The sequence below is a fragment of the Silurus meridionalis genome, chromosome 23 (assembly GCF_014805685.1).
Source record: "Silurus meridionalis isolate SWU-2019-XX chromosome 23, ASM1480568v1, whole genome shotgun sequence".
NCBI classification, from domain to species: domain Eukaryota; kingdom Metazoa; phylum Chordata; class Actinopteri; order Siluriformes; family Siluridae; genus Silurus; species Silurus meridionalis.
Window position 1 is genome coordinate 9313701 of NC_060906.1, and position 27545 is coordinate 9341245.

The following is a 27545-nucleotide window of genomic DNA, read 5'->3' on the forward strand; positions in this document are numbered from 1 at the left end:
AATACAGTAACTGCACTGTTTACAACACTAATGAAATGCTTTTGACACATTTTGTATTGAAGTCTACAGTAAATATATGCTAATGAGTAATGATTTACAATCACAATATCAGGTGTTTTCCACATAAGGATGGATTTATGTTTGAATGCACACAAATGCACACCATCTTGTCAACTCACCACTTTGTATTCGGTTCTGGATAAGCAAAATATTTAACAGGGATCTTTGCTTCTCTTTGACCTTTTTTTACATCCACAGTTTGAAATGACTGATCATGGATCACTAGGAAAGGTTTCTCTGCAATACCAGAAGCATTGGAGGATTCATTAAATCCCATAGTAAAAAAACAAAACATATACACAGCTCAAAATCTGATGTGTAGAAATTCGCTTAGGCGATGCAGATTATAATAATGATAAAGCTGCACTGTGTGATTGTGCCACAAGAAAATACCTTCTTACAATTCTTCATTCTATATTCAATTCCGTATCAACCTGAATATACTATAAGATAGAACAATACGGTTTACTACAGTGTTTTTTTTTCTCAGATCATCAAACCTGGTTATTCCAGGGATCACCAAAACTAGAGACTGCAACCTAATTCAACTCTTAACACTAACCCTAAATTATGTAACCTTTTATAGATACTTTTTTTAGCCAGTCTCGAACCTGGTATTTAATAAACACACACACACAGTGCAGCTTTAAAAGATTTTTAATACAATTAATATGCAAGTATTTTTTTTTTTTTATAATGTTATACAAGAGACTGTTATATCTCCAAGAGGAAGGAAAACATCTCTAGGTTACGTATGTAACCCTAGTTCCCTGAGGAAATGAGACGCTGTGTCGAAACGCTTTGGGAACGCGCCCGAGTGTTCACGCTCTGAAATAATGTGTGGAATCAGTACAAAATTGGACCTTGGCCGTCACCGGTGAGGTGACTTCACGACCAGGAGTATAAAACGAGGGCATGTGATTGAGTGAGGGCAGCAGCAGGTTCTGTAAGGGAGAAGGAAGCACTGCAACGACGCCGGAGGTGTGGCATAAAGACGCAGCGTCTCATTCCCTCAGGAAACTAGAGTTACATATGTAACCTAAAGATGTTCCCTTTCTGCATTGAAACGCTTTGGGAACGAGTGTCCAATCACACCAGACTGTCAAGTCGCTGCCTATTGTGTGTCTGTCAACACAGCTAGAGAAGGACTGAGGGGCCAGGAGTAGCACTGCAGCCCAGGTTATAGAACCTCACAAAGGTCAGCGGGGTGGACCAACCCGCAGCGTTACATATGTCTTGGAGGGGAACTCCAGAGGACCAAGATTTTGAGGCAGCCACACACTCCGGGTGGAGTGAGCACTCATAATATGATGTGATGGCATCAACAATCCACCTGCTCAGAGTCTGCTTATTAGCAGGGGGGCCTCTTCTGGGAGGGCCGTAACAGGCGAGCAGCTGATCGGTCTTTCTCCAAGGACCCATTCTGTGGACGGTTCAGTTTCTCCTGGTCTGGGGCCTGGAACGGAGGAGGATAGAATGCCTGTTATCTTACGGGTCGTAGGACGACCGAGGGCACCTTGGGCATGTAACCCGTACGGGGATGCAGAAAGGCACTGGCCATACCCGGGGTACACTCCAGGAAGGAGGGGGCCACAGAAAAGGCCTGCAGGTCCCCTACTCTCCTGATAGAGCAGATAGCCAACAAGAATGTGGTCTTGATTGAAAGGTGCCTCCAAGATGCTTAGGCTAGAAGCTTGAAGGAGGATCAGACAGAGCTCCCAAAACAATGGCCAGGTCCCACAGAGGCCTCAGCCTCCGAGTGCTGTGGAGAAAATGCGTTACAATCGGGTCTCTGCCCATAGATTGCCCGGCCACAGGGGTGTGATAAGCCGAAATGGCAGACTCGTAGACTTTTAGGGTGGACGGAGTTAACCCCTTGGCGAGCTGTCCCTAGAGGAAACTGGGCAGTGAACTGGATTCAGCTGGTGGTGCTCACACCACGAGCAAAGCAGATGCCACCTGGCGGCATACTACCTCCTTGTGGAGGGAGCTTTGAAGTGGGGAATGGTCTCTACCACCTCGGTGGAGAGACCAGAACCTCGGAGCTGTGCCCCCTCAGGGGCAGCTCTGGGCAGGGGTGAAATATGGCACCTCCGAGCTGGGAAAGGAGATCCCTCCTCAGAGGAATATCTCATGGAGGGTGCTCGAGGATAGCTACCAGGTCCATGGCAACACCACCACGGCTTGACCTGCATAGGCATAACATGTATTGTGTAGGGGCTTCGTGGGCAATGTCGGGGTCTTAAGGGAAGAGGCGATTCCCGGGAGAGAGATAGGTGGCAGGTGTCTCTTCAACCCGAGACATCGCTTCATAACTATGTTCTTTCCGCCCCATAATGTGAGCATACACAATAGAACTGGGGTGAAGGGGCAGGTTTCTATACCGCGGAGAGCCCCCCTCCTCAGACGAAGAGAGGTGGAGCTGCATTCGCTCTTCAATGGAGGAAGAATCCGCCAAATGGCGTGCTTTCCGAAGCCTGCGAGCAAACGCTGGACTGAGCACGTAGGGTTGGAGATAGGGACATGCCCGTCTCGAAACCCTCTGCAAGGTCTATCTGTGAGCCCCAGGAGCTGGCACGGCGCAGACCCGGAAGGAGCTAGGGCACCCTCCTTGAAGAGTGTAGAGGCGGGAGCGGAGCGAGCGCAGAGATATGCGATCACAGTGAACACATTCGTCTCCCCCGAGAACCAACTTTGCATGCTCCGCTCCCAAGCAAGTGACACACAAGCTGTTTTTTTTTTTGACAAAAGGTCTGACAGACAACACAAATACACAGAGCGCTCCATGAACAGACAGAAGCTACCGCTGTCCTCACTCATATGCGTTTTATACTCTTGGTCGTGATGTCACCTCAATGGTGATGGCCAGCATCCAATTTTTGACTGATTACACACATCATGTCAGAGCGTGAACACTCGGGCGCGTTTCCAAAGCGTTTCGACGCAGCTCGAGTTCTAGATAGGGAACTATTAATCACTTACCATAAACTATAAGAGATGCTCGACTACTTTTGGACATCTTTCTGCTTGAAGCTGTGCACACATAATCCCCTGTGTCATTGATTGTAATATTCTCCAAAATCAGAATGTTCGATAATTCCAGAGAGTTCCCCAGCTTCTTCTTGTGGGGCCTAGTGTCATAATGTCTTCTCTTGGACTGGTTGGGATTTCTCTGCCAGGACAAAAAAAGCTAATTAAAATACTTTTTCGACAATTTAATACTAGCAAATTATGTTATCATGACTTAATGATTAAAAGGCTGTTGTGTATTTGAGAACAGTCAGATATACAGATTTGTATGCACATTGATCTTCACACCCTCACCTTGTCCTGAGGAAGGATCCACTGAAATTCAAGGGCTACATTAAGTTCTGTGACTGCAGTACAGTTGAGCGTCACCTTCTCCCCGACTGCCCGCTTCTCCTGAACAGGACTTACGTTGAGGTCATAGATTTTGTATCCTGCGGAAAAGAAGGGAGGGTGGCATTGTTCTTGTGTGACCACCAAATAGCTCCATTCAAATACCAGCTTATAAAAACAGCAGTGTTTCTGCACCTACCAAGATTTTGTCAGTACCAAGACTGTTTTAGAATAACTCAGATTAGTTGTGATGTACAGTGAAAAAGTTGTACTGCATACTATACATACTGAATTATTTATATATATATATATATATATATATATATATATATATATATATATATATATATATATAGTACAGACCAAAAGTTTGGACACACCTTCTCATTCAAAGAGTTTTCTTTATTTTCATGACTAAGAAAATGGTAGTCACACTGAAGGCATCAAAACTATGGAATTATATACATAACAAAAAAGTGTGAAACAACTGAAAATGTCATATTGTAGGTTCTTCAAAGTAGCCACCTTTTGCTTAGATTACTGCTTTGCACACTCTTGGCATTCTCTTGATGCCTACATTGAAGAACCTACAATATGACATATTTTCAGTTCACTTTTTTGTTATGTATATAATTCCACAAACTCTTTGAATAAGCAGGTGTGTCCAAACTTTTGGTCTGTACTGTATATATAATATATATAAACTTTTGGTCTCTACTGTGTATGTGTGTGTGTGTGTGTATATATATATATAGATAGATAGATAGATAGATAGATAGATTGGTTCAATTGTTCACTCTGCATTAAGTTTTCAGAACTTTTTAGACTAAACAGTAGCTGTATAGACAAATGGCAAACCATTGAACAGAATACATCACATAAATTGTTTGCTTTTATATTGTATGTAGTGTATGTAGTGGTCTGTGTCAGTGATCTACTCCTTACCCACGACAGCCAGAACGTAGGCCACGGATTGGAAGGTTTCGTTCTGGATGCGAGTTTGGCAGTAGACTACAACGGCATGGCTAATCAAATGACTAGGAAGCACAAGCCTCTTTTGCTGTCCCAAAACACGTCTTTTCCATCAGTTACCAGTTCCTTCACTGGAAATTTCTGTTAAAGTCAAATACAATGAGATTTGTTTAGTACCTTACTTCCAGATGATCCCTATAGGTTCAGTTGCCTTTCTTATAACTAAACATGAAATCATTCAACATGGTATTATAGTTTTGGTATTATTAATATGCAGAACAAAGTGGTAATGATTGATGTGTTTCTATGTTAACTGCAGTGTGTTGTGTCTTCTAGCTAGCAGATATATTTCAATTAAATTAATGCATGTAAAAAAAGAAAGCAAAATCTGCACATTTTAATCACATCTTGATCATCATCATTATTAAAGCTCTCCCACCATGTACAGAGTGACATTGAGGTCCTCCACAGAGCCCAGGCAAGGAATGACCACTTGCTCTCCTTCTTGAATAAATACCACCTCAAACTCTTGAGATAACCGGAGAAAAGGCATGCGGTAATCTGAAGACAGGAAAGCATTTTATTATTCATCTAACAAATATTTTTGCTATCATGCTATTATGGTCTGTTGTCAATCGTCTTGTTGCTTCAGTAATGTTTTAATGAACTTCAATTAAATGTATTTTTCTTGAAATGGGTTAAAGGCAACAGGATGCAGGATCATGGAATTGTATGACTCTCACAGGAAGTAGAACATAGAGGTAACAGAGGACATGCATGTGCAGAGGTCACACTAAAGTATCAGACAGGAAGTGTGCTAAAGCTTGATACCTCTCTCTCTCTCTCTCTCTCTCTCTCTCTCTCTCTCTCTCTCTTAGAATTATATGTATCCTGCCTTAAATCAGACCTAGAGCATCGTTATTACTTTGTAAAGAAATCATTTCAGGCAGCGGAGCTCCAACAGAAACCAAAACACAAAAAAACTGAATACAACTGAATATTATAGTAAGTTAGTAAGTAAGATCCTACATGCAAACATCTAGTGTGCCAAACCTTTAGAAACGGTACTTTGTAGTCAACAAGAACAAAAACAAGTCCCGAAAGGACCTCACCTTGCACAAAGACGTACACTGACACAGAGGTCTTCCCTTCCTCCACAGACAAGTCTCTGTAGGAACAACGATATTTTCCAGTCTCATTTGCCATTGCCCCAATGAGTGTGATGGTGCTACAGAACAGTCCATTCCCACTACAGTCTGATGTGATAATCCTGCTTTCAGAGCCGGTCCGGTTGAAAGGAGTGTACCATTCCAAAAGCTGACGTCCTCTGTGAGACAGAAACACACTATTTTTAAAATCCTTTTAATAAGATTTAAAATATTCAACTTTTAGCTCCTTAAAGAGTTTATAATTTGGAATATTTTGACATATCCAAAGGTTGCTTCAGTAGTAAAGATTGAATCATTTACCTAAAAGGTACACATGAACACTTTTCATTCATTATTATAAAATGCATTATTATGTTGTGTTCATTTTAATAGTTTCCCATTGCATTATTAACTCAGTCCATTTCATAGTACATTCACCTCCCAGGTTCCTGTATTGCTTTCTTACCTACAGCTAATCTCCAACGTGTCGGCTGTGTTGATTTTGTATGTCTTATTCGTGATGTTCAGCGTCGGAGGGTCAGAGACAAACCTGTGCTCCCTAGCTGTAAACAGATGATATTACCAAAGTTCGATCCATTATATAAAAATAATGCAGACATTAGATACATTAGCTATATCACACATAGTTATGCAAAATAGATTCTGGGAATACAATTGAGCTTCTAATTTTCATATTTAACTTTGTGCATTTGAATGCAGTGCATTATCATGGTATAGTGTATCACGTTATGTGACAAAAATACACTTTTCTGTGTAAAGAAAATCCTTTGATCATTTATATAAAAATTTATTTAATAATAATTTGGTTTAGTTTATTCACATAACAGCAGATAATACTAGACAAAATAATTATTATGAAATAAGTTTAATAGAGAACAGATAAAATGATAACAATAATACTAATAATCATTCTAATTAATAATAATAATAATAATAATAATAATAATGGCTTGGCTGATCTGAGATCAATGTACTTTGAGTAAATCAGGAACATAAAGTACAAGTTCTGAGGCTATTTTTCCACTGGAACAGCAGCACAGTGGCGTGTGTCAAAACAGGAAACTCGGGCAGATGGGCTTGAATGGCCCCACACTCTAAACCCTGAGGTGGGGTTCCTGCTCCAGAGGAACCAGGGCAAGGGACACATACACACACTAGCATAGTCCCTGAGTTCTAACGTACACACCCTGTTGAGTAAGACAATGTGATGTGCGACGCACCCAGATCTAATTTCAGAACTCATATTTTTAAATTGAAAATAATGGTACTACAGGTCTGACTATATCCATACTTTAGGAGTTGGATGGGAAGTTTAAATGTAAAGAAATTGTAATAAATGGTTATAAACACATGGGAGATATTTATGTATGCATGTATACATTTATATATAAAGTCCAAAAAACTAATTTTGTCAGAAAGCAGTAAATTGTACAACTGATTACTTAATATTATTAATGAGAAAATATATTCATACAAGAGATATTTTTATATCCAACTGTTGTGTTAAAATAATAATAATAATAATAATATATTTTTTAACAAGGCTGACATTCACTTCTTTCCTGAAGTAGCTGCAGTTTGAATAACAGGAAAGAGAGCAGAACAAATGTATTTAGAAAACCAAGAGCCTATTTGTGTTACAAAACAAAATTTCTATAACAACTAAATATATTAAACAAATAAATAGAAATAAGAAAGAAAATTATTTTTGAGTTAAGTGAGTTCTAACATTTAGAGTAGGTTGTTACACCATGCCTAAGTATACCATGCTTATGTTTATTTGTTATAAAGTTTACCTGTCACCCAGCTGACTCCAAATATAATACCAAGCAGAGGAAGAACTGAAAAAGTCTTCGCCATGGTAAGACAGTAACAGCGGATTGTCCCCACATGAAGCCACATGTCAAACACTGCCACAGGAGAAGTATACCTCAACTGTGCATCTCTTCCTCGGAAAATACTTCAGTGTAATCCTGACAATTCATAAACACGTAGAAAGTTTCGAAGTAAACTGAATTGAAGTTGTATCCAGTGATGTGGAAATCTGTTTTGCGCAAAATGAAAGAGGTGAGGCAGTGAACCGGGCCAACTGAGAGGCTGGGGATAGGATGAAAGAAAAATGGGAGGAAGACCAACCGAGGGAGGAGCACGGTGGAGACCATGAGGACATAAAAGTTGGAATAAACGTCTGAACCTTGATCTTTTCTCTGGAGACAAATACTGTATTCTTCCTATTTTCCCAAAACAAATCATAATTTATGTGCAAACGCCGAAAAAAAAAACAGTCCGATTCTGAGTATAAAAGCCCAAAAACCATAAACAACTTGACTTGGTGCACTGTGTGGCTTATTGAATAGTTGCAAAATGAGCAGAAGTGCAGGTATTCTCCTTTTCAGTGGCCACGGAGTGTATACTTTTTGTTAAACTGTATTTTGATACATTAAACAAACAAATTAGTTCATTAAATGACCCATGTAAAAAATGGCAAAATATGAAGGCTATGGATTACTGGTATGGTCTATAAGGTACTTCATCATATATTCACTTTAAGAAAGGCCACATCTTTGCATGAAAATGATCTCTATAAGACATTCGTCACATATTCTCTGAAGTGATTGTTCTCCGATGATCATCGTGCACAAGTCGGCGAACGGTTTCGACATTTTCGGGGGTTGAGCTCGATGAGGGTCTTCCTGACATCTCGGGGGTTGAGCTCGATGAGGGTCTTCCTGACATCTCGCCGTCTTCCAGTTATGTTCTTCTGCTCTTGGTGCACGTGTGCCACTCAAAACACCTGTGTGGCTGTGATTTGAACTTACGACCTTCAGATCCAAAGTTCAATGCCTTAACCATTAAGCTACCACCTCCTCAGAGAACGGTAATTGTATCTTTTTTTTAGCATAAAAGAACCCTAAAGGGCATTTTCATCTACAAAGGAGCACCTAGAGGGATGCACTGCATCATGTATTGTCTTCTGAAATTCTTCCATTATTTCCTTGTTACTGGAAACCACAAAGCTCCTCTTAATGCAGTAATTGTTTTCTCAACAACATATGCTATGACCCTATTTTCCAGCCATAAAAGAACCATTAGTTTTTTTTTCTTCAAAACAAACTTGGCACATATTTGTACAGGATATCTTTAAATGTGGTAGCTAGTGATAGGGTGAGGGTGCACCAGATAACCAGTTCAAATATGGAGGTGGAAGCTTAATGGTTTGGGGTTGTTTGGAGTATGAGTATGTAAAGTTGTTATTCATACTAAGTGAGAATAAAAAATAAAATAAAAAACTTTCTGTATATATATATATATATATATATATATTTATTTGGTCAAAGTAAATTTCCATATGGTTAAATGCATATAAATCAAAGGAGTATGCATGTGTCTCTCACAAGTGGTAAAAGCAAACCTTTTTCATGAAAAAGGGTCAGGATCAAATCTTTATTCAACGGAAATGGAACTTTGGGAGTGCATTTTATTACAGTCAATAAAAATGGGATAAACACTGCCATGTCCTGTCACTGGAGAGGTCCACTTAAGCTTTCAGGGTACATCTCTTACCCTGATAAAGTGAAGGTACTGTGCTTTCAAACTGATAAAAATAAATAAAAGGTAAACAAAACGTTTATTTTCACTAACAACTATTGCATACACCATGCCTGTTACAAGAAGCTGTGTAAAAAAAGTGCCTTTTTCTGACAGTGTAATAGTGCATTGTAAAAAAGGGGGTAGGCATCATATAAATGTTTATCAGTTAATTTGGGGATTTTAGATTCTCATAAGTGTTCTTTCTGAAAGACTCTTAAAAACATGAATATATACAAGAGGAACACAGCTAGTAGGTATTTCAGGTAACTTATACTTTGCATTAAATTTGTTCATTTAGTTCTGTTAAAGACAACAGAACACACATTTGATGTCTTGTTAAACTGAGAATACTGGCATCTCTTTTGCTAAAGTGTGTGTGTGTGTGTGTGTGTGTGTGTGGGTGGGTGGGTGGGTGGGTGGTTGGTTGGGCAGGAGTACAATCATTCTACCTCCACATGTTTCCTGTCCTGTTCACTTCTACTGGGAGCCATAGCACCTGCACCTCCTCCCTTACTCACAAGAAGAAAGGGGGAAAAAAGAGAGCATGCTTCCTATTGCTCTGCTCCAGTCCCTGTGGCAAATATGGAAAGGTCCCGACAGGAACATTTTTCATTTATCACTGTTGTTTTCTCTTTTCTTTGTGTATTTTGCACTGTGTTGGCCTTATGACCTATCCTGAATTTAGACCAAAACAAAGAGTGATGTTGATTCTCTGGCAAGCTGGGAGATCCATTGAAAGATGGTTAGTGTGAGAAAAAAATTGACACAAGAAAAAGGATTAAAGGGAGGAAAAGGGAAACGAGAAAGAAATTATAAAACGTAAGGAAAAAAAAAAACAATAGAATGATGGGCATCTTGATGTGAGAAAGAACAAGCAGGATGCTTTTATGATATACACTAATGAAACCTTTCATGGCATGTATAAAAAAATACTTCCTGCATTTGTCTTATTACGCAGCTGCAAATATAAAACAAATTGCATGTATGTAGCACATGTTGGGGCTGGTTTCTTTCTTGCCCAGAGTGTAGACTCTTAGATACTTATATTTAATTGTTTCAAGTTATCATGAGATTGTAGAGTGATTGTGAGACAAAACCATTTAAAGGCCATTCTGGCTGAAATGTTTCAATGTACTTCACTGTCACATCCATGCTATGCCATTGCTAATAATATAAGATGGCACACATACAAAGCAGTAGTGGGTAAAACAACATTGACCGTGGTGGATTACTTTATTTAATTTATATATTTAATTTAGAAATGGCTTTGAAGGAAAATGTAGCAGTAAACAGGCTGGTCATATGTAGTTCATAGTCCAAAAATAGTCACATTATGTTATTAGCAGCTTATCTGTGTTTGCTACCTGGAATAGACACATCATGATTACAAACTAAAAAGTCTTGCCTGTCTTTGTTGTCTTCCTGTGTGTGTGTGTGTGTGTGTGTGTGTGTGTGTGTGTGTGTGTGTGTGTGTGTGTGTGTAATATTTTCAAGCCTCTGCCTTAGAGGAGACCCTGTGCTATAAACCTCAATGCTAACAGTTTTAGAATACACTATACGGCCAACAGTGTGGGGACCTGATTATCACAACTATGTGTTTCTATTTTTGTTGGAGAATCCATTTCAAAACCATGGGAATTAATATGGAATTGAACCTCTGTCACCTTTATACAGCTAAGTATAACAGCATCCAATATTCTGGGAAAGTTTTTTACAAGATTTTAGATTGTGCCTGTAAGAATTCTGCCTATTCGGTCATAGGAGAATTTGTGAGATCGGACACTGAATCTATCACTAGTTTTTGGAGTGTTTCTGTGGGAGTATGTGATTATTCAGCCATTATTTTGGTCAGGCTGATGTTGGACAAAAAGGTCTGCAATCAATTTTCCAGTTCATCCCACAAATATTCAGTGGGGTCGAGGTGAGGGCTTTGCTACCAAACTCATCAAGCCAGAAATTTATGGACGTGCACAGTCATGCTGGAATAGGCTCCCAATTTTCTCCCTGAAAATTGTTAGAATACGATTGTCTAAGATGCATTTGTATGCTGTATTATAAACATTACATCCCACTGAAATTAAGGGGGCCAAGACAAAATACTGAAAAACAGCCTTTTCTCTGCCGAACATTACTGTAAGCACTAGGTGCTCTCTACAAAACCCAGATTCAGACTTCCAGATAAGAAAAAATTCACTAATTCACTACAGCAGTAAATATATTTCAACTGCACCAACTACTCCAGCTGACACTCGACATCCATATTAATTGTAAGTTTGAGTGCAGCTGTGCAAACAGATTTCATTAAGCAGAAACACATGTATTAGGACGTATCCACCTAGTTTTTGGCCAAATATTATAATTATATAACAATTATAACTATTTTATAGACTTATAGACTTAAATAATACCACGATAATACCCCTATATAATACCCCTATAATACCACTATAATACCCCCATTTTAATAGCATGATGAGCCATCGCTGTTATTAGACACTGATGGTGGCATGGGTTCTATATAGTTGATGGAAGTGAACAAGGTGTGTCTATTCCTGTTCTGTGAACAGACAAGGTCACTGGAAAAGAAAACAGAAAGATTGATGGAAATGTTCTTTAGAGCCATTCAGCAGGGAGCAACAGACTTACAAAATGAAATATGCACAGATTCACGTCATTGTAAGAGACATTTTAAAATGTTCCAATTATTCAGTGGAACACTGTGCCCTGTCTAATAAACGTTACACCTTTGTGTATTGAACTCTCCAGTTACATGCCATGTTTTTGGATCTGTGGGGTATATGTTCAATCATTATGAGTACAATTAAATGTGACATTGTGTGATTTTACAATGCCTTGCATAAATATTCAACCCAGCCCCAAACTTTTTCACATGCTGTTCTGCTACAACCTGAAACTGAAAAGGAATTTAATTGCCGATTTACATCAGAAATCCACACAAAATAGCACAATAAATTATTTACTCATGAATTTAAATCCTTTTCGTGGTTTGTCAAAAGACTCAATATTTTGCTGCTACATTTGTTGGAAACGTTTAAGGAACACCATCCCCGTGGTGGTGTAATCATCATCATAAGCAATACTCTTGGGTTGTTATTTGCTTTCCTTACTTAAGCCTCTCTTTACATGGTTGGTGAATGGTCTCCTCAAGGTGAAGTAAAATCTTTTTAAGTTTCTGAATTTTTAAATATGACATACTTTTCTAAAACTAAAATTTTCTGAACATTTTGTACACAGGGTCAGGGTCTTCCAACATTATATGTGTAAAATATGTGAATGTGTCAAACTTATAAAGAGGAGGGGATATCTAAAGAACATTGTACATGCCAAAGCCTGTGTTCTAGCTGATATGCAAGACACTCTAGAAAGTCTCTAGAAACCTACCACAATTTAATTCCTATATGTTGTATGGTAACAGAAATAGTATTGCCCTGTATTCAATGCCATTATTATATTAGCAGTGTCCATGCCTATTAGCATAAATTCTTACAGGTGTAGCAAAAGGTAAACATACACCTGAAAGCCAGGTGCTAAAATCAGTCTGCTTTAACAAGATACCCCCAGTACCTAAAGTCCCAAATGGAACAGGAATGGGTTCAAATCCTAAAGGTGACACTTACAAATACAATACAATACAATACAATACAATACAATACAATACTATACTATACATTACAAATGCAGTGTGGCTCTTTGTGTCTTTGGCATTATGATTAGAATTTTTTAATAAAAAATATTTCATTATTTAAACACCTAACTGTTAGTCAAATGTAATCCTTTGGTGTCTTTTCTGTTTGATGAAATGCCTTTCGGTTAATAGTACCACATGTATTGTATTACACAGCTGCAAAAACAGTAGGGTTGCTGAAGGTGGCCAGCGTGCTTTGATTTAAAAAGGATTTGACCATTGTTGTTTCTGGAGAGAGAGAAAGAGAACACACAAACAAAGAGTCAAGGAGATGTGGGAATGTTTAACAGTTAGATGTTGACGTGTAGCCATTATAACTAAAGAAATCCCAGATGCTACATTAGAGAAAACTGCTTGCAAGCAAAATCCATATTGATATGCTTCTTAAAGAAAATCTTTAATTTGCAGGATTTGCTAGAAAACTTATAACCTGTAAATATGACCTATTGTATAGTATAATCTAATAATGAATTAGTACTTAAAGATCCTAAGAGTAATAAAAGCAATATAAAAACAACCTTAAAAAAATCACAGAGAATGAAGATTTTTAGAATAAAAAAAAGTAAAGTCTTCATCTGGAACTGGAGCCCTAGTCACGATAGACGGAATCATAGAGAGCTCTAAATACCTATCTATTTTGGCACAAAACCTCCAGGCATCTTTTAAACTGCTGAAGATGAAGGAAGATTTCACCTTCACATCATAACTACATGAAGCACAAACCCAAATCGCCAAAGGAACAGCTTCAGAAAAGAAATATAAATGTTTAAAAATGGTCCAGTCTGAGTCTGTATTTAAATCCGATCAAAAACCTGTGGAATGATGTGGAGTGTGCAGGAGATCTCCTTTCTTTTGAGGAACAGTGGAATAGAATTGCCAAATTAAGACGTGCCAAATTGATAGATTCTCGAAACACTCTCACTGGGTGATCAGAGCTGGTAGGTTTCTGGAGACTTTCTAGAGTGTCTTTCATATTAGCATATTACATGTACATATTTATATGACTAAATTGTATGTATTAGTTAAGTATTAATACAATGCTCATTGTGGATCTTATAGTGTTACCAGACTTTTTGAGATGGTTAATATTTTGTTATGGTGCAGATAAATGTGTTTGGGCCTTAGAGCTCCAGGCCCGATTCAGTCCTGAGCCATGGTTACTCTCTGTATAGAGTTTTTGTTTCCTCTGCTTGTTTTTTTGTAATCTTTATTCAACAAGCATTCATACACTGTCAAAATCCTGAGATCACAATGGATTTTGCTTAGAACAGTTAGTTTTCATGGAAAAACTAAAGAGATGGGATTGTCCAATTTAGGGATTTTGAGAAGAGCCTCCTGAGTGAGGTTCCCACACTGGTTGAGAAGATATCAAAGCTTTAATCAGGAATTATGAAAAGAATCTGCCTGAGATACTTAAACAGAGTTTATCTTGGACTTTATTCATAATAGCTCTGTTGCAGTATTAGCTGTCGCTGATTCCAGACATGTTGTCCAGCAGCAGAAGTCAAAGGTCAATCACATGCTAAGCTGACTCACCCAGTGCTGCAGATGATTCACTGACACAAATACTTCACTTGAATAGCAGCTATCAGTAGATTTCAGCAGTAGCAGTACTTTTGATAGTATTTTGGAATGTCAAAACAGAACATTATGGGACGGGAAAATGAAGGATGAATGCCATAGGGACAAATAGGAGCATATCAAGAAGGTCATGAAAGTTCACCACTGAGCTCAACAAGGAAGTAGTGGAGGGGCAGGAAGCTAAATACACATCCATAAACAGGAAATCCATCTTCGCCAGCAGGCAACAAATATTTCACAGGTCTCTACCTTTAAAACATGGACAAACATGCACATGCGCACACACACAAGTTAGTTGTTTACATGGGCAATTAGTCCATCTTTGCTCCACATCCTCTAAAAAACAAGTGCCATCTTGTCTTTCATAAATCGTCTCAGCATTAGAATTTTTACTTCCTAAGAAATAAAAGGGAAAGACAGAGCTGGAAATTTCACAGACATTGTACAATTTATACTCCAACTACAACAAAATTATACATTTTAATTTTAGAGGGCAATGAAATCAAAGTATTTAGACAGTTATTTTAATTGATGATTAATTCAGGTAATTAAAACTTTAGTTAAATTCAAGTTTTAAAAAATCAGCTAGAAAATAAAGAAGAAGAAATTGATCTTAAGTGAATTTTGTGCTAAATTTTTTTAAATATTCACACTCATTCACGTGGCTGAATTGTTTTTCCTTATCTGCTGATTTTTCTGGACAGAGTGGAAGCAATGGCAAGCTCTTGAATGTAAAAAATAAACTAGTTCACTCCTAAGATTATACCTCTATATCATTATAAAAATGACCAAGAGAGAGTATATATATTTTTCAGCAACGAAATAGAGCTGTTCAAATTATTTATTTATTTTTGTAAATCGGTGCTAAAGGCACAGGACATGACACTTAGATCTTCTCTGGGAAGGATAACAGCAGATCTTCACCATTTGCAAAAAGCCTTCACTTATTTTATACCCAAACTTATAACTAGTAATTAAAACAGTGGTAATGATTACATACACAATATGGACAGAAATATATGGACACCTTACTCATATATTTATAATAGATTTTAAAAAAAAAAGTTGCTTCTCCCCGTCGGGGAATCGAACCCCGGTCTTCCGCGTGACAGGCGGAGATACTGTCCACTATACTAACGAGGAGCTGAGAAAACCACTTGCCATATTACCATATGAATCTTTGTTTCTGTGATTGGTTTCCAGGATTTTTTAGTCTCATTAATTTCTCTCATTACAGCACACATACACTATTAGGCCAAAAGTATTTCTACACCCTACTATTGGAACATTACTCATTGAACATTAATATTGACAATATTATTTACTTGTTTGGTGCTACAAAACCCTTCAGTCTTCCAGGAGAACATTCCACTAGATTCCAGGTGGCTGTGGGGATTCCTGGCCATGAGCTTAAATCCCAGCACCACTAGTCTGCTACTGCTGGTACCTTGAGCAACAACAGCTAAGCTAAACAAATTAAATACGTCGCTCTGGATAAGGGCATCTGCCAACTGGCATAAATGTATGTTTGTATGATGTTGGATGAGAAGATCTGCGGTCATTCCAAAGGTGTTCAGTGGGTTTGGGGTCAAGGTTCTGTACAGGAAAGTCGGGTTCTTCGACTACAAACTTCTCAAACCCTGTCTCATGGATCTTATTGTATGTACAGTTATTGAAATACATACAAAGACAAACTAAACAATGTTGTGCTTCCAAAATTGTGGCAACGTGTAGTTTAAGTGTCTGCAGACAGTGCAGCTGGATTTACAGCGTTTCATTTTTTCCACATATTGTTATGTTACAGCCTAATATGTATTGATTATTCATAATTAATATCCATTATTTAAAATTCATTATTTTCCTTGGAATTTTACAAACAATATGCCATAATGACAAGGTGAAAGAAGTTTGTTCGAAATCTTTGCACATTTATTTATTTTTAAAGCCATGAAGTCAGGGAATTGTCTGAGCTCTGAGACAGGATTGTATTGAGGCACAGATTTGGGGAAGAAACTTTTCCGCAGCACTGAAGGTCCGAATGAGCGCAGTGACCTCCATCATATGTAAATGGAAGATGTTTGGAACCACCGTCCGACCAAATTGAGCAATCGGGAAAGGGCTTTAGTCAGGGAGATGACCAAGAACCTGATGATCACTATGAAAGATCTCCAGCGTTTCTCTGTGGAGAGAGGAGATCTGTCCAGAAGGACAACCATCTCTGCTGCACTCCACCAATCAGGCCTGTGTGGTAGAATGGCCAGACAGAAGCCTCTCCTCAGTGAAAGGTATAGGACAGTCCACCTGGAGTTTCCCAGAAGGCACCTAAAGGACTGTTTCGAAGACTGCTTGAGTCTCAAGTGGAAGTTTGAACATCAAGTGGAAGTTAATTCCACCACCTCGTTGACAGTAAAGAAGAGGGTCTGGAAGAATGTTTCCCTTGTAACCTGAGAGATGCTGGGACCATGGTGGGAGAAATGCTGAGACCATGGTGGGAGAGATGGTGGGACCATGGTGGGAGAGTTGATAGGACCATGGTGGGAGAGATGGTGGGACCATGGTGGGAGAGTTGGTGGGACCATGGTGGGAGAGATGATAGGACCATGGTGGGAGAGATGATAGGACCATGGTGGGAGAGATGGTGGTACCATGGTGAGAGAGATGATGAGACCATGTTTTAATATCGATCGTGTAATTTTTTATTAAATAAATGTTATGCTCCTCACAAGACAGATAACCTAATCATTTTTTTACAATCTTTAATAATAAAAGAAAATGTAATTTCAATCAATTCAGTTTTCAGACTTGCAACTCTCCCTGTATAAATAATATATAATCAATAATTAATTGTGTATTTTACAAAATGCTAAATAAAAAAACAAAAAAACAAAAAAAACATAAATATAATGATTGTAGTTTATTTATTTATTTATTAATTTAGAATAAATTCTTTATACTAATGAAGACATCACACCTGACAGTACAGACACAAAAGGTAAGAAGAAAAAACGATCTAGATGCTCATGCTGATTATTTACAGCTGATTTTTTTCACAGATAAGATTTTTTTTATCAAAGCATATTACAGTTTTAAAAAAGCATGAGTAACATTTATGTGTCTGTAGAAATTAAGTAAAGAAAAAGTTTTATCATTTACATGCATGTGTTCGAACACCAATACTTCTATATATAATTGAACAACCAATATATATAATTGAATATAATTGATATATAATTGAAAAACCAACAGAGCAGAGATTCTAACATTAACAAATTATTATTGTAATATATATTTTATTATAATGGCGATTATTCTTAGCATTTAAATACTAATTGTTCATGCTGAACAAATTTGTGCAATTGTATATTTTATATGCAAAGCAACTATTATATTCTAGAGAAAATGGTTACATAGTGTTGTTGATTAAGTATGCATGTAATATTTTTTGGCGTCTAATAAAAATTTAATAGTGTAGTAAAAATATTCACTCAATTACACACATACTAATACAGGAATGTTGTAGTAACGCGTACTGTCCAGTAGACGTCCGTATAGAGCTGAGTGTCAAATTTAATCAGGACCTGGTCCTGTGGATGGGAACCTGAGTTGATACCTTTTTCACTTCATGTGTTACTGTTTCAAAAGCTTTATTCAGTTTTTTTTTTTAAATATGAACATTATTATTATAATTATTATTTTGGGCAAATGGGCAGAAAAATTTATACACACTTAAATAAAAGCACACAATACAGTATGTTGAGATTCTCATTAAACAGTCAATTTGATCAAAACACGTTGCATCCGCAAAAAGCCACCAGCATTGTCTGATCACACACAACCCTCACACACTCTTCACCCTCCTGACACCTGGAAAAGACCCCAAATAATTTGGGGCCCCATAACAAATTGGTGCTAAACATCCAGTGCTGAAATGTACATTATATATTATTACATAGACATTTGCACTATTAATTATTACACGGTCAATGTTTACTGTCTCACTGTCTTGTGCTGTTTTTGCACTAAATATTTGCACTTATGTATGCATATTTGCAAATATATGCACTTAATGTAGTCAGTTCTGTGTTATCTTGTTAATTTGTTTTGACTTATGTAGCGCCTCGTTCTTGGGGAAGGTTGTTTTGTTTCATTATTTTCATTATATATTATATATTATATATATAATTATTTTATATTGCAGCCCTAAACCGATTTGGAAAATAATATCATTTTACATACCCTGCACTAATTGTACTTTATGTATTACATTATTTTCTTAGTTTTTCATTTTTTTACTTTTGTATCAATCGCACACCATGACAACTTCCTTGCACATGCAACCCATAATACGTGCCAATGATTCTGATTCTGGTTCTGATTCAATTGTTTTGTTCTGTATATGTAGTATATTAATAATTACAAGGAAACACGTGCAGTCATCATTGCGTTGCACAAAAAGGTATTCACAGGCAAGGATATTGCTGCTAGTAAGATTGCACCTAAATCAACTATTTATTGGATCATCAAGAACTTCAAGAAGAGAGATTCACTTGTTATTAAGAAGGATGCCCAAGAAGGTCCAGCAAGTGCCAGGAATATCTCCTAAAGTTGATCACCAGTGCAGAGCTTGTTATGGAATGGCAACAGGAGGTGTGAGTGAGGCTTTTTGAGGATGGTCTGGTGTCAAGAAAGGCAGCAAAGAAGACACTTCTCTTCAGGAAAGGCATCAGACAGAGGCTGATATTCTGCAAAAGGTACAGGGATTAGACTGCTGAGGACTGGGGTAAAGTCATTCTCTCTGATGAATCTCCTTTCCAATTGTTTGCGGCATCCGGAAAAAAGTTTGTTCGGAGAAGAAAAGGTGAGCGCTACCATCAGTCCTGTGTCATGTCAACAGTAAAGGATCCTGAGACCATTCATGTGTGGGGTGCCTTCTCAGCCAAAGGAGTGGGCTGACTTACAGTTTTGCCTAAGAACATAGCAAATAATAAAGAATGGTACAAAAACTTTTTTTACCAACCATCCAATAACAGTTTGGTGACAAACAATGCCTTTTCAATGCCAACATGATGGAGCACCTTATCCTAAAGCAAAAGTGATAACTAAGTGGCTCGGAGAAACAAAACATCGAAACTTTCGGTTCATAGACAGGAAGCTCTGTGGACCTTAATCCTATTGAGATCTTGTGGTCAATCATCAAGCGGTGGGAGGACAAACAAAAACCCACAAACTCCGACAAACTCCAAGCATGGATTGCACAAGAATGTGCTGCACGGGACCAGTCAGGATGTGGCCCAGAAGTTAATTGACAGCATACCAGGGCAAATTATAAAGGTCTTGAAAAAGAAGGGTCAACACTGCAAATATTGACTTTTGATGCATAAACTTAAATGTAATTGTGAATAAAATCCATTGAAATGTTTGTAATTATACTTCAGTGTACCATAGTATCATCTGACAAAAAGAGCTAAAAACACTAAAGCAGCAGACTTATATTTATATTAAGTCATTCTTAAAACTTTTGGCTACTTTTATACTGTTTTATATATATATATATATATATATATATATATATATATATATATATATATATATATATATATATATATATATATATAGTACAGACCAAAAGTTTGGACACACCTTCTCATTCAAGAGTTTTCTTTATTTTCATGACTATGAAAATTGTAGATTCACACTGAAGGCATCAAAACTATGAATTAACACACGTGGAATTATATACATAATAAAAAATTGAACTGAAAATATGTCATATTGTAGGTTCCTCAAAGTAGCCACCTTTTGCTTAGATTACTGCTTTGCACACTCTTGGCATTCTCTTGATGCCTACTTTGAAGAACCTATATATATATATATATATATATATATATATATATATATATATATATATATATATATATATATATATATATATATATGAAATGAAATGACAACAAAGACCTATTCAAATTGACTATGTAAACTCCACCCCTGCATAACGAAACCGGAAATACGTCATCAACCTTCGTCAAAAAGGGCATGTTTGCCCACATCAGCAATAATGCTAAAGGTTGAGAAGTTAATAATGTGGTCAGAGTTTAGACTCTGATATTAGATTACACGTAGAACTGCCCAGAGCTTGATTTATACACAAACTGGTACTAACGACAATAATCAACATATCTTGTACAGAAACAGGATCCGACCTCACTATTAAACATCTTAAATTTGATTAATAATTTGCTGACCAAACTGCACACGGTTTATTCTATCACCGTAAATGTATTCGGCAATGACTTCCGCATTACCAAATTATTAAAGCCGCATTATTAGCCAATTACGGAATGAGGCTTTTGTGACGTCTATTAGAAAGGGTGGGACCTCAACCCGAGTAAACCAATCAGATTCGGACAGCAGCTAGCAAGTTTGTTTCAGCGAAAAGAACAGTGGCTGAGGGGGGAACATGATCCACAGCTAGCCGGTTAGATTAGCTCGTTCAAGTCTACACACAAGTTGTAAGCTTTTACACGGTTGTTGTTTTTTTTTTGGCCACGTAATTGCGTTTAGTTTATAATTCGCTTGCGCCGGTTTAAAAAAATGCTTCCCGGGCTGTTTTCCGGGCTGCTGAGGTGAAGTGGGTGATGGTGGTGGCGGTGGTGGTGTTGCTGAGTGCTGAGAGAGTCTCAAGCATTCAGGAGGAGAACAAATTACCTGAAGTCCAGCACCCTGCTGAGGTACTATAACTGTCTCACATCACATACACACCTGGAAATGAGCTCAGTTTGGTTTTCTGGCGTGTTTAGCTTTTAATATGGACATGTTTAACTTTTGTGGGAGCCACAATACTAACTTGTATTTCTTGTATTGGCAATAAAAGAGCTGTGTATTTGCATTCAGCTCCACTTACCCTTTTTCTATAAGTGATCTCTTTCAGTTTATTTGATAAATATTTTCTCTTCACGTTGTTGACAAATAAGTTTATCATATTTAATTAACCAGTCAGTTACAATTTTTCTATTGTACAGGTGTTATTACTGTTGTACAAAATATTTTGGCTTCAGTTCTAATTGTATGACAATGTACATTGTCCCCAAGCAGCTTTACAGAGATAAAGAAGTTGCAATGTATAAATTAGTTCCTTATAATTATAATAATAATAGAGCTTGTGGCAAGGAAAAAAATTCCAGAAATTGCATGAGGAAGAAACTTTGAGAGGAACCAGACTCTTCCCATCCTCATTCTCAACACCGAACGTCCAGTCATTACAGTTCCATCATTGTTGAGGTGATGAGGTGCTTAAATGCAGAAAACCTTCATCCAGTCTAAATTGCAGTCCCAAGCCATTGTAGAAGACAGTTAATGATACAAGGTGGTATCTAAAAGTTGAGACTAATAGTGCTAACTGGTGCTATTCTGATCTCTGGTGCTTTTCCGCACCCACTCTCGGGTGGACTTCGCCCTCTTCCCAAAAATGAAGATCCACTGCAGAAGATGCGTTCTTTAAAAAGAAGACTTCCAGGACACTTTCCAGAAGTGCTAGGAAGACTGGGAGCTCTGTAGCTGTGCAAGGGAACTATGTAAAAACTGGTAGTCTGTAAACATGGATAAATAATGTATGTTCTAGTCTAGAAACCTTTTGATACCACCTCATAACAGTCCAAATCCATCCTCATAGTCCTCGAGTTGCTCAGTAACTTTATGGACCTTAAGGCTGTGTATGTGGAACCAATTGAAGAGAACTCTATCCAGAGCTAGGGTGTGGGGATGAATGAGGCAAATCTGAAAAGAAGAAAGAGACAGGAGATCGATTAGAACCCCATACTCTATCCATAGTGTGTATACCATCACTCAAATTGACTCTCTTCCCCCTTATTAGAGGCCTACAGATATTTCTGCAACATCTTTGTCAGATACGGTGATTTATAATGAAATAACGATGACTATTTCGTCTCTTTGTGCAGAAAGTGCCGACCGTCAAACCTGCAGTTCCAGCTGTCAGTCCAGACGAGCCTAGTAAAGGAAACCTGGGATTTATCCATGCGTTCGTGGCGGCGATTTCGGTCATCATCGTCTCCGAGCTGGGAGATAAGACTTTCTTCATTGCAGCCATCATGGCCATGCGCTATAACCGCCTCACCGTCTTGGCAGGGGCCATGTTGGCTCTGGGTCTCATGACTTGCCTGTCAGGTAGCGTAAACTCAAGGATTTGTAAATGGGAGCTTTGAGTTTGAAACATTTAAGACGTTCAGGCGGTCAACTAAAAGCTAACTAGGGTTTGTTGGCTGTTATAAAGGTTCGTTGAGTTGCCTTGCCACAAAGCTGATCGATCTGCTACTTGACATTTAACAATAAGCAATGGTAAGCAATGGTTGGTGAGTCTGAGAGTATGAAGGGAGTGTGTGTGTGTGTGTGTGTGTGTGTGTGTGTGTGTGTGTGTGTGTGTGTGTGTGTGTGTGTGTGTGTGTGTGTGAATACATGGGTGTTGAAAAGGTCAGGGACCAATAGGAGTTTTATTACACATACAAGATTTTGTATGTATTGCATATTTATGCTTTTAACAGCATTGCTGCACTGGTTTCCAGTTTCAGAGTTGACTTTAAAGTGATGTTTTTCTATAAGGCTCCCAAATACCTTGTCAACTTGACTCCCTGTAAATTAGTTCATTCAGCTACTGAATACAGTTCACACACAGGCCTCTATGATGGACTGTATTGGTTGTACTGAATGAGCTACAGCCATTTGAATTGAAAGCCGTTCTGGGTACTGGTTTTCCTGCCTGATGCAGAAATCTTTCAGCGTTGCAGTGTTTTACATAGTAATTCCCCAGCCAGTTTTATTAAAGCACTGTTAAGATCTCTAATCCCAAGCCCTCGAGTCTAATTGATCAGAAGGTGTTCTGATTAATGTTATATAACCGCACAGGTCTGACACTGGTGCTGAGTGCATGGCAAATCGTATTGATCCACTTAATCGTATTAAAACGTTTGTTTGTTTTTTTTGCTTTCTGTCATGAAACTGTGTCGGAATCATACCTGAGGTAACTCTCATTAGTAGTATTTGGAAAATACATTTCTCCACTTTGGCGTTTCTTTTAGGACGTGCTGAATTTAACTATTGTGTATATAATTGCATTGTTTTCTGTCAAATGATTAATTGAGCTATACTTTGTAGAAACAGAAATCGGTCAATGGGCATGAGTGTGTGTGTGTGTAGTTACCTGAGAGGTATGTAGTGGCTTCTGTCCTGAAATATCTATACATCGACACTACATCTAACATGAACTTCCGATCTGTTTCTTCCCCGTAGTCCTTTTCGGTTACGCCACCACTATTATCCCACGGATCTACACCTACTACATCTCCACAGCGCTGTTTGCCATCTTCGGTGTGCGAATGCTGAGAGAGGGGATGAGGATGAGCCCTGATGAAGGCCAGGAGGAGCTTGAAGAGGTGCAGGCTGAGATTAAGAAGAAAGACGAGGAGGTGAGTTCACCGGCTAAACGAAATACCATGCTGCGTAATGTTTGAAACGGAAGCGCTAATCATGCTGATTCGATTTTTTTACGGTTGACGTTTGCTTCCAGCTTCAGCGTTATAAACTGGCCAACGGTGCTCCTGATGTGGAGGCAGGAACGGCGTCGACCATGTCGCCTCAGAGGAAGTGGCACCATTGTATCTCGCCCATCTTTATCCAGGCGCTTTCACTCACGTTCCTTGCTGAGTGGGGCGATCGCTCTCAGCTCGCCACCATCGTTCTGGCTGCACGGGAGGTCAGAGCTCAGGCTTTTTACATCCTCATATGAACATCACATTTTCACATCAGAGTATGTCAGTATGAGTTATTACTCAATACTGCACACTTAAATGCCAAATAAGACGACTTTTAGGTGTTTATGGACACCGCATTGTTGCATATTTAATCTTTTCTAGATTTTTTCTTGATTTAATAAACCATTTATAATGTAGGTTTTGAATTATCAAACTTTTCTTTGATTCTTTTGTCATGCATTTGTAGATCTGGTCAAATTTAGCATTTGCACATACGTTATCTGTTTAAGGCACAGGGATTATACACTACAGGCTGAAGCTGTATTCCTTACTGTCATGTGGCATCTGTCGTCTAAAGAACGCTGCATTAACGAACAATTTATGCAAATCGTACCCAAATCATGCACATGGGCCGATCTGTGCGTTCACACACGATGGCTAAATATAGAAAAAGCAGTCTAAACATTTATATCAACGGGCAACAGAACCATGTCATTCTGATTGTGGAAAAACTAAGAGGTAATATACATTGTCAGCAAAACCTTTTCACCAGATGCATGACGGTTCAAGAAGCATCGCTTAAGATGGTGGATACAGGTTTTTATTGACTGCCTGTGGAAGCAGTAGATCTGGTTTGATTTGGAGTAGAAAAGGATCAGTAGTAGACAGAATCAGGTTCTCAATACTAAATTGTTTGTTGCAGGATCCCTTCGGAGTGGCGGTAGGAGGAACTCTGGGACATTGCCTCTGCACAGGCCTTGCTGTGGTCGGGGGAAGGATGGTGGCTCAGAAAATATCAGTCAGGACCGGTAAGATTCGCTTCACACATCAGATGAATTTATTCATTAATGATGAACCACCACAGACTTGAATTCCGTTTTTTTCCCCTCCCCAGTTACGATCATCGGAGGAATCGTGTTCCTCGCCTTTGCTTTCTCGGCACTCTTCATCAAGCCAGATACTGGATTCTGAAAGGAGGACAGACTTCTCGGCCTCTGTCTGTAAATACCAGCTCCATAATGCTGTATTCACAACGATGGACTGTACACAAAGGCCACCATCGAACGGTGGTGTGTGTGTGAACGTGTTACTGTTTAGACCCGGTCAAAGATGCTGCAGTGGTTTTACTTTGGTTTGGTTTGTTTTGTTCCCCCCTCGTTCTGTGATGATGGTTCTTTAATAGCGACTTATTTTCCTTTACTTCTCTCCCCTGTCGCATTTCTTTTGACTCTTTCATACAGTTTTCTCTTGCCAACACAATAATGATGCTGTGGCCAGATTTAGATAAAGAACTATGTACATCACTGTGTCTTTACACTCCTAGAATGATCCCAGGTTGCAATGAATACGATCGCTAACCCAGACATTAGAGAGGGTGATATTGTTCAGCAATAAACGCAGCAAACGCCAAGCAATTTTGATGACTAGGTGCATTAGGCTAAACGTTTAATACTTTTTAGACCCTATTCCGTTAGTGTTTTATTCTGAAAACTTCACTATTGTAGCGTTTGGGTTTGTCTCCCTGCTGGGACAAAAGCAGAGAGGTGTGGACAGCCAGTCCGATCTCGCAATTTAACATCCTGGATACCGTGGCCTGAAAAGTGTACACAAGGTGTAGGCGCTTTGTATCCCGCCGGCTATATCTCGCACAAACTGGTGATCACGACCGCACAAATCTCAAGAGGCAAACTTCAGGAGCTATGTCTTGGCAAAGCAACTCCATTTGGGGCAAAAAAGGATTATGATTTGGGTTTCATTTGTCTTTTGATCATATAAAGAAATGTCCTGTATTCCAGCTGTATTCATCCACACACCTCTCCTCAGCTTAGCTCTTTTAAGTGGCAAGCTTTATTTTTAAATCCAATTTTTAAATAAATCCCTTTTCTATGCGATCATTTAGTCTTAACGCCACTTCCAAGAACGCGCTGGTGTAGGACAAAATTATATACAATTTTATTGATCTTTTTGAGCAGCAATTTATTTTTGTTTTGTTTCCTGTTGTCAAAGTACTGTAGAACTGTCAGGGAATACTGCTGCGATTTGTACAGTGTAAGATGACTTATTTCTTTGTCAATATTTGACTGGACTTATTCATCTACGAAGGGCAAGTAAATGACACTATTCATTGTGCAGAAGAGTTGACTGTAAAAAAAAAAAAAAAAGAATCCTGTAAATAATAAATTAAAACTCAGTATGTCATTCCTGTGGTTATCTTGATACCAGTGTTGGACAGTAAGGGAGTGTTTTTTTATTGTTACTGTCCATTTTTCATGCTTTTTAAAAAAGATTATTATTACACTACATTTTAATGTGTAATAGCTTACTTTTTCCCCCTCTACTACTTTGAATGCATGAACGGCATTGAATGAGAAGACGAGAACAGTGTGTGGGGTGTGTGTGTGTGTGTGTGGGGGTGTGTGTGTGGGTGTGTGTGTGTGTGTGTGTGTGGAGTACAGAGGTGGGAAGTAACAAACAAATACTTTGTTACTGTACTTAAATAGATTTTTCTGGTATCAGTACTTTACTCCACTATTTATTTTTCAGACAACTTTTTACTTTTACTCATTACATTTTTACACAAATATCTGTACTTTTTACTTCTTTTTACTTCTAGCCGAACAACCGATTTCCTGTTACTGCGCATCTTTTTAAATCCACTGGTGTATCATGTACTGACTCTCTCTCACCACAGATGTAGACTAGTTTACGGAGCTAAGAATCAGCAGGCAGAAGCAGTAAGAAGTTTAGGGTTAATGTGGATGAGACAGAGGGAGTCAGTGATGTAAACATGACTGAGAACAAGTCAAGAGGCTTTTATTGTCATTTCTACTATACACAGTGGTACACAGTACACAGTAAAAATGAGACAACGTTTCCCAGAACCCTGGTGCTACACTAAACAACAACAAACAAAACAACATAGAGCTACAACACAAGCTACATAAAGTGCATCGAGTGCAACCTGGTGCAAACAGTGCAGACAGACAGTGCAGACAGACGACACAAGACAAGACATAAAACCCTATATAGCGCCGACCAGTAAACCTACTGTATACTTGATTATACAGTACTGTACAAGAAAACTGTAAAAAACTATACAAAATAAAAAAACTATCCCAGAAGTGAGTATAAACAGTACAATGTAGTGCAAAATAATACAGATAACATAATACATAATAATAACAGACACATTCCTGATCATCATCATCTTTTCTCTGCTTGTGTTCTATATGTGGATCTTCAGCCTGAACACATTCATTAGGTAACAACATTTTTATTCCGTTTTGTATTTATATATATATATATATATATATATATATAATATATATTTGGCTGTCAAAA

At 38.2% G+C, this 27545-nt stretch overlaps 2 protein-coding genes and 1 non-coding gene across 3 annotated transcripts in view; 1 reads left to right on the forward strand and 2 right to left on the reverse strand.

Annotated features, from left to right (window-relative positions):
- Nucleotides 1-7665, reverse strand: part of kdr (kinase insert domain receptor (a type III receptor tyrosine kinase)) — a 33049-nt gene extending 25384 nt beyond the window's left edge. The window contains 9 exon segments of the mRNA XM_046836192.1: nucleotides 180-297; nucleotides 3043-3232; nucleotides 3385-3521; nucleotides 4366-4470; nucleotides 4473-4533; nucleotides 4832-4953; nucleotides 5505-5719; nucleotides 6007-6103; nucleotides 7358-7665. Coding sequence (XP_046692148.1) covers nucleotides 180-297; nucleotides 3043-3232; nucleotides 3385-3521; nucleotides 4366-4470; nucleotides 4473-4533; nucleotides 4832-4953; nucleotides 5505-5719; nucleotides 6007-6103; nucleotides 7358-7463 — 1151 coding nt within the window. The 5' untranslated portion in view covers nucleotides 7464-7665.
- A 7845-nt stretch (nucleotides 7666-15510) lies between these two features.
- Nucleotides 15511-15582, reverse strand: trnad-guc. The gene has a single exon. It is a non-coding gene; the product is annotated as a tRNA-Asp (tRNA).
- A 4937-nt stretch (nucleotides 15583-20519) lies between these two features.
- Nucleotides 20520-26402, forward strand: tmem165 (transmembrane protein 165). Its single transcript, XM_046836894.1, has 6 exons — nucleotides 20520-21170; nucleotides 22398-22623; nucleotides 23743-23918; nucleotides 24020-24205; nucleotides 24907-25012; nucleotides 25099-26402. Exons 1-6 carry the CDS (start codon nucleotides 21078-21080, stop codon nucleotides 25173-25175), a joined length of 864 nt encoding a protein of 287 aa, XP_046692850.1. The 5' UTR covers nucleotides 20520-21077; the 3' UTR covers nucleotides 25176-26402.
- Nucleotides 26403-27545: the final 1143 nt, after the last annotated feature.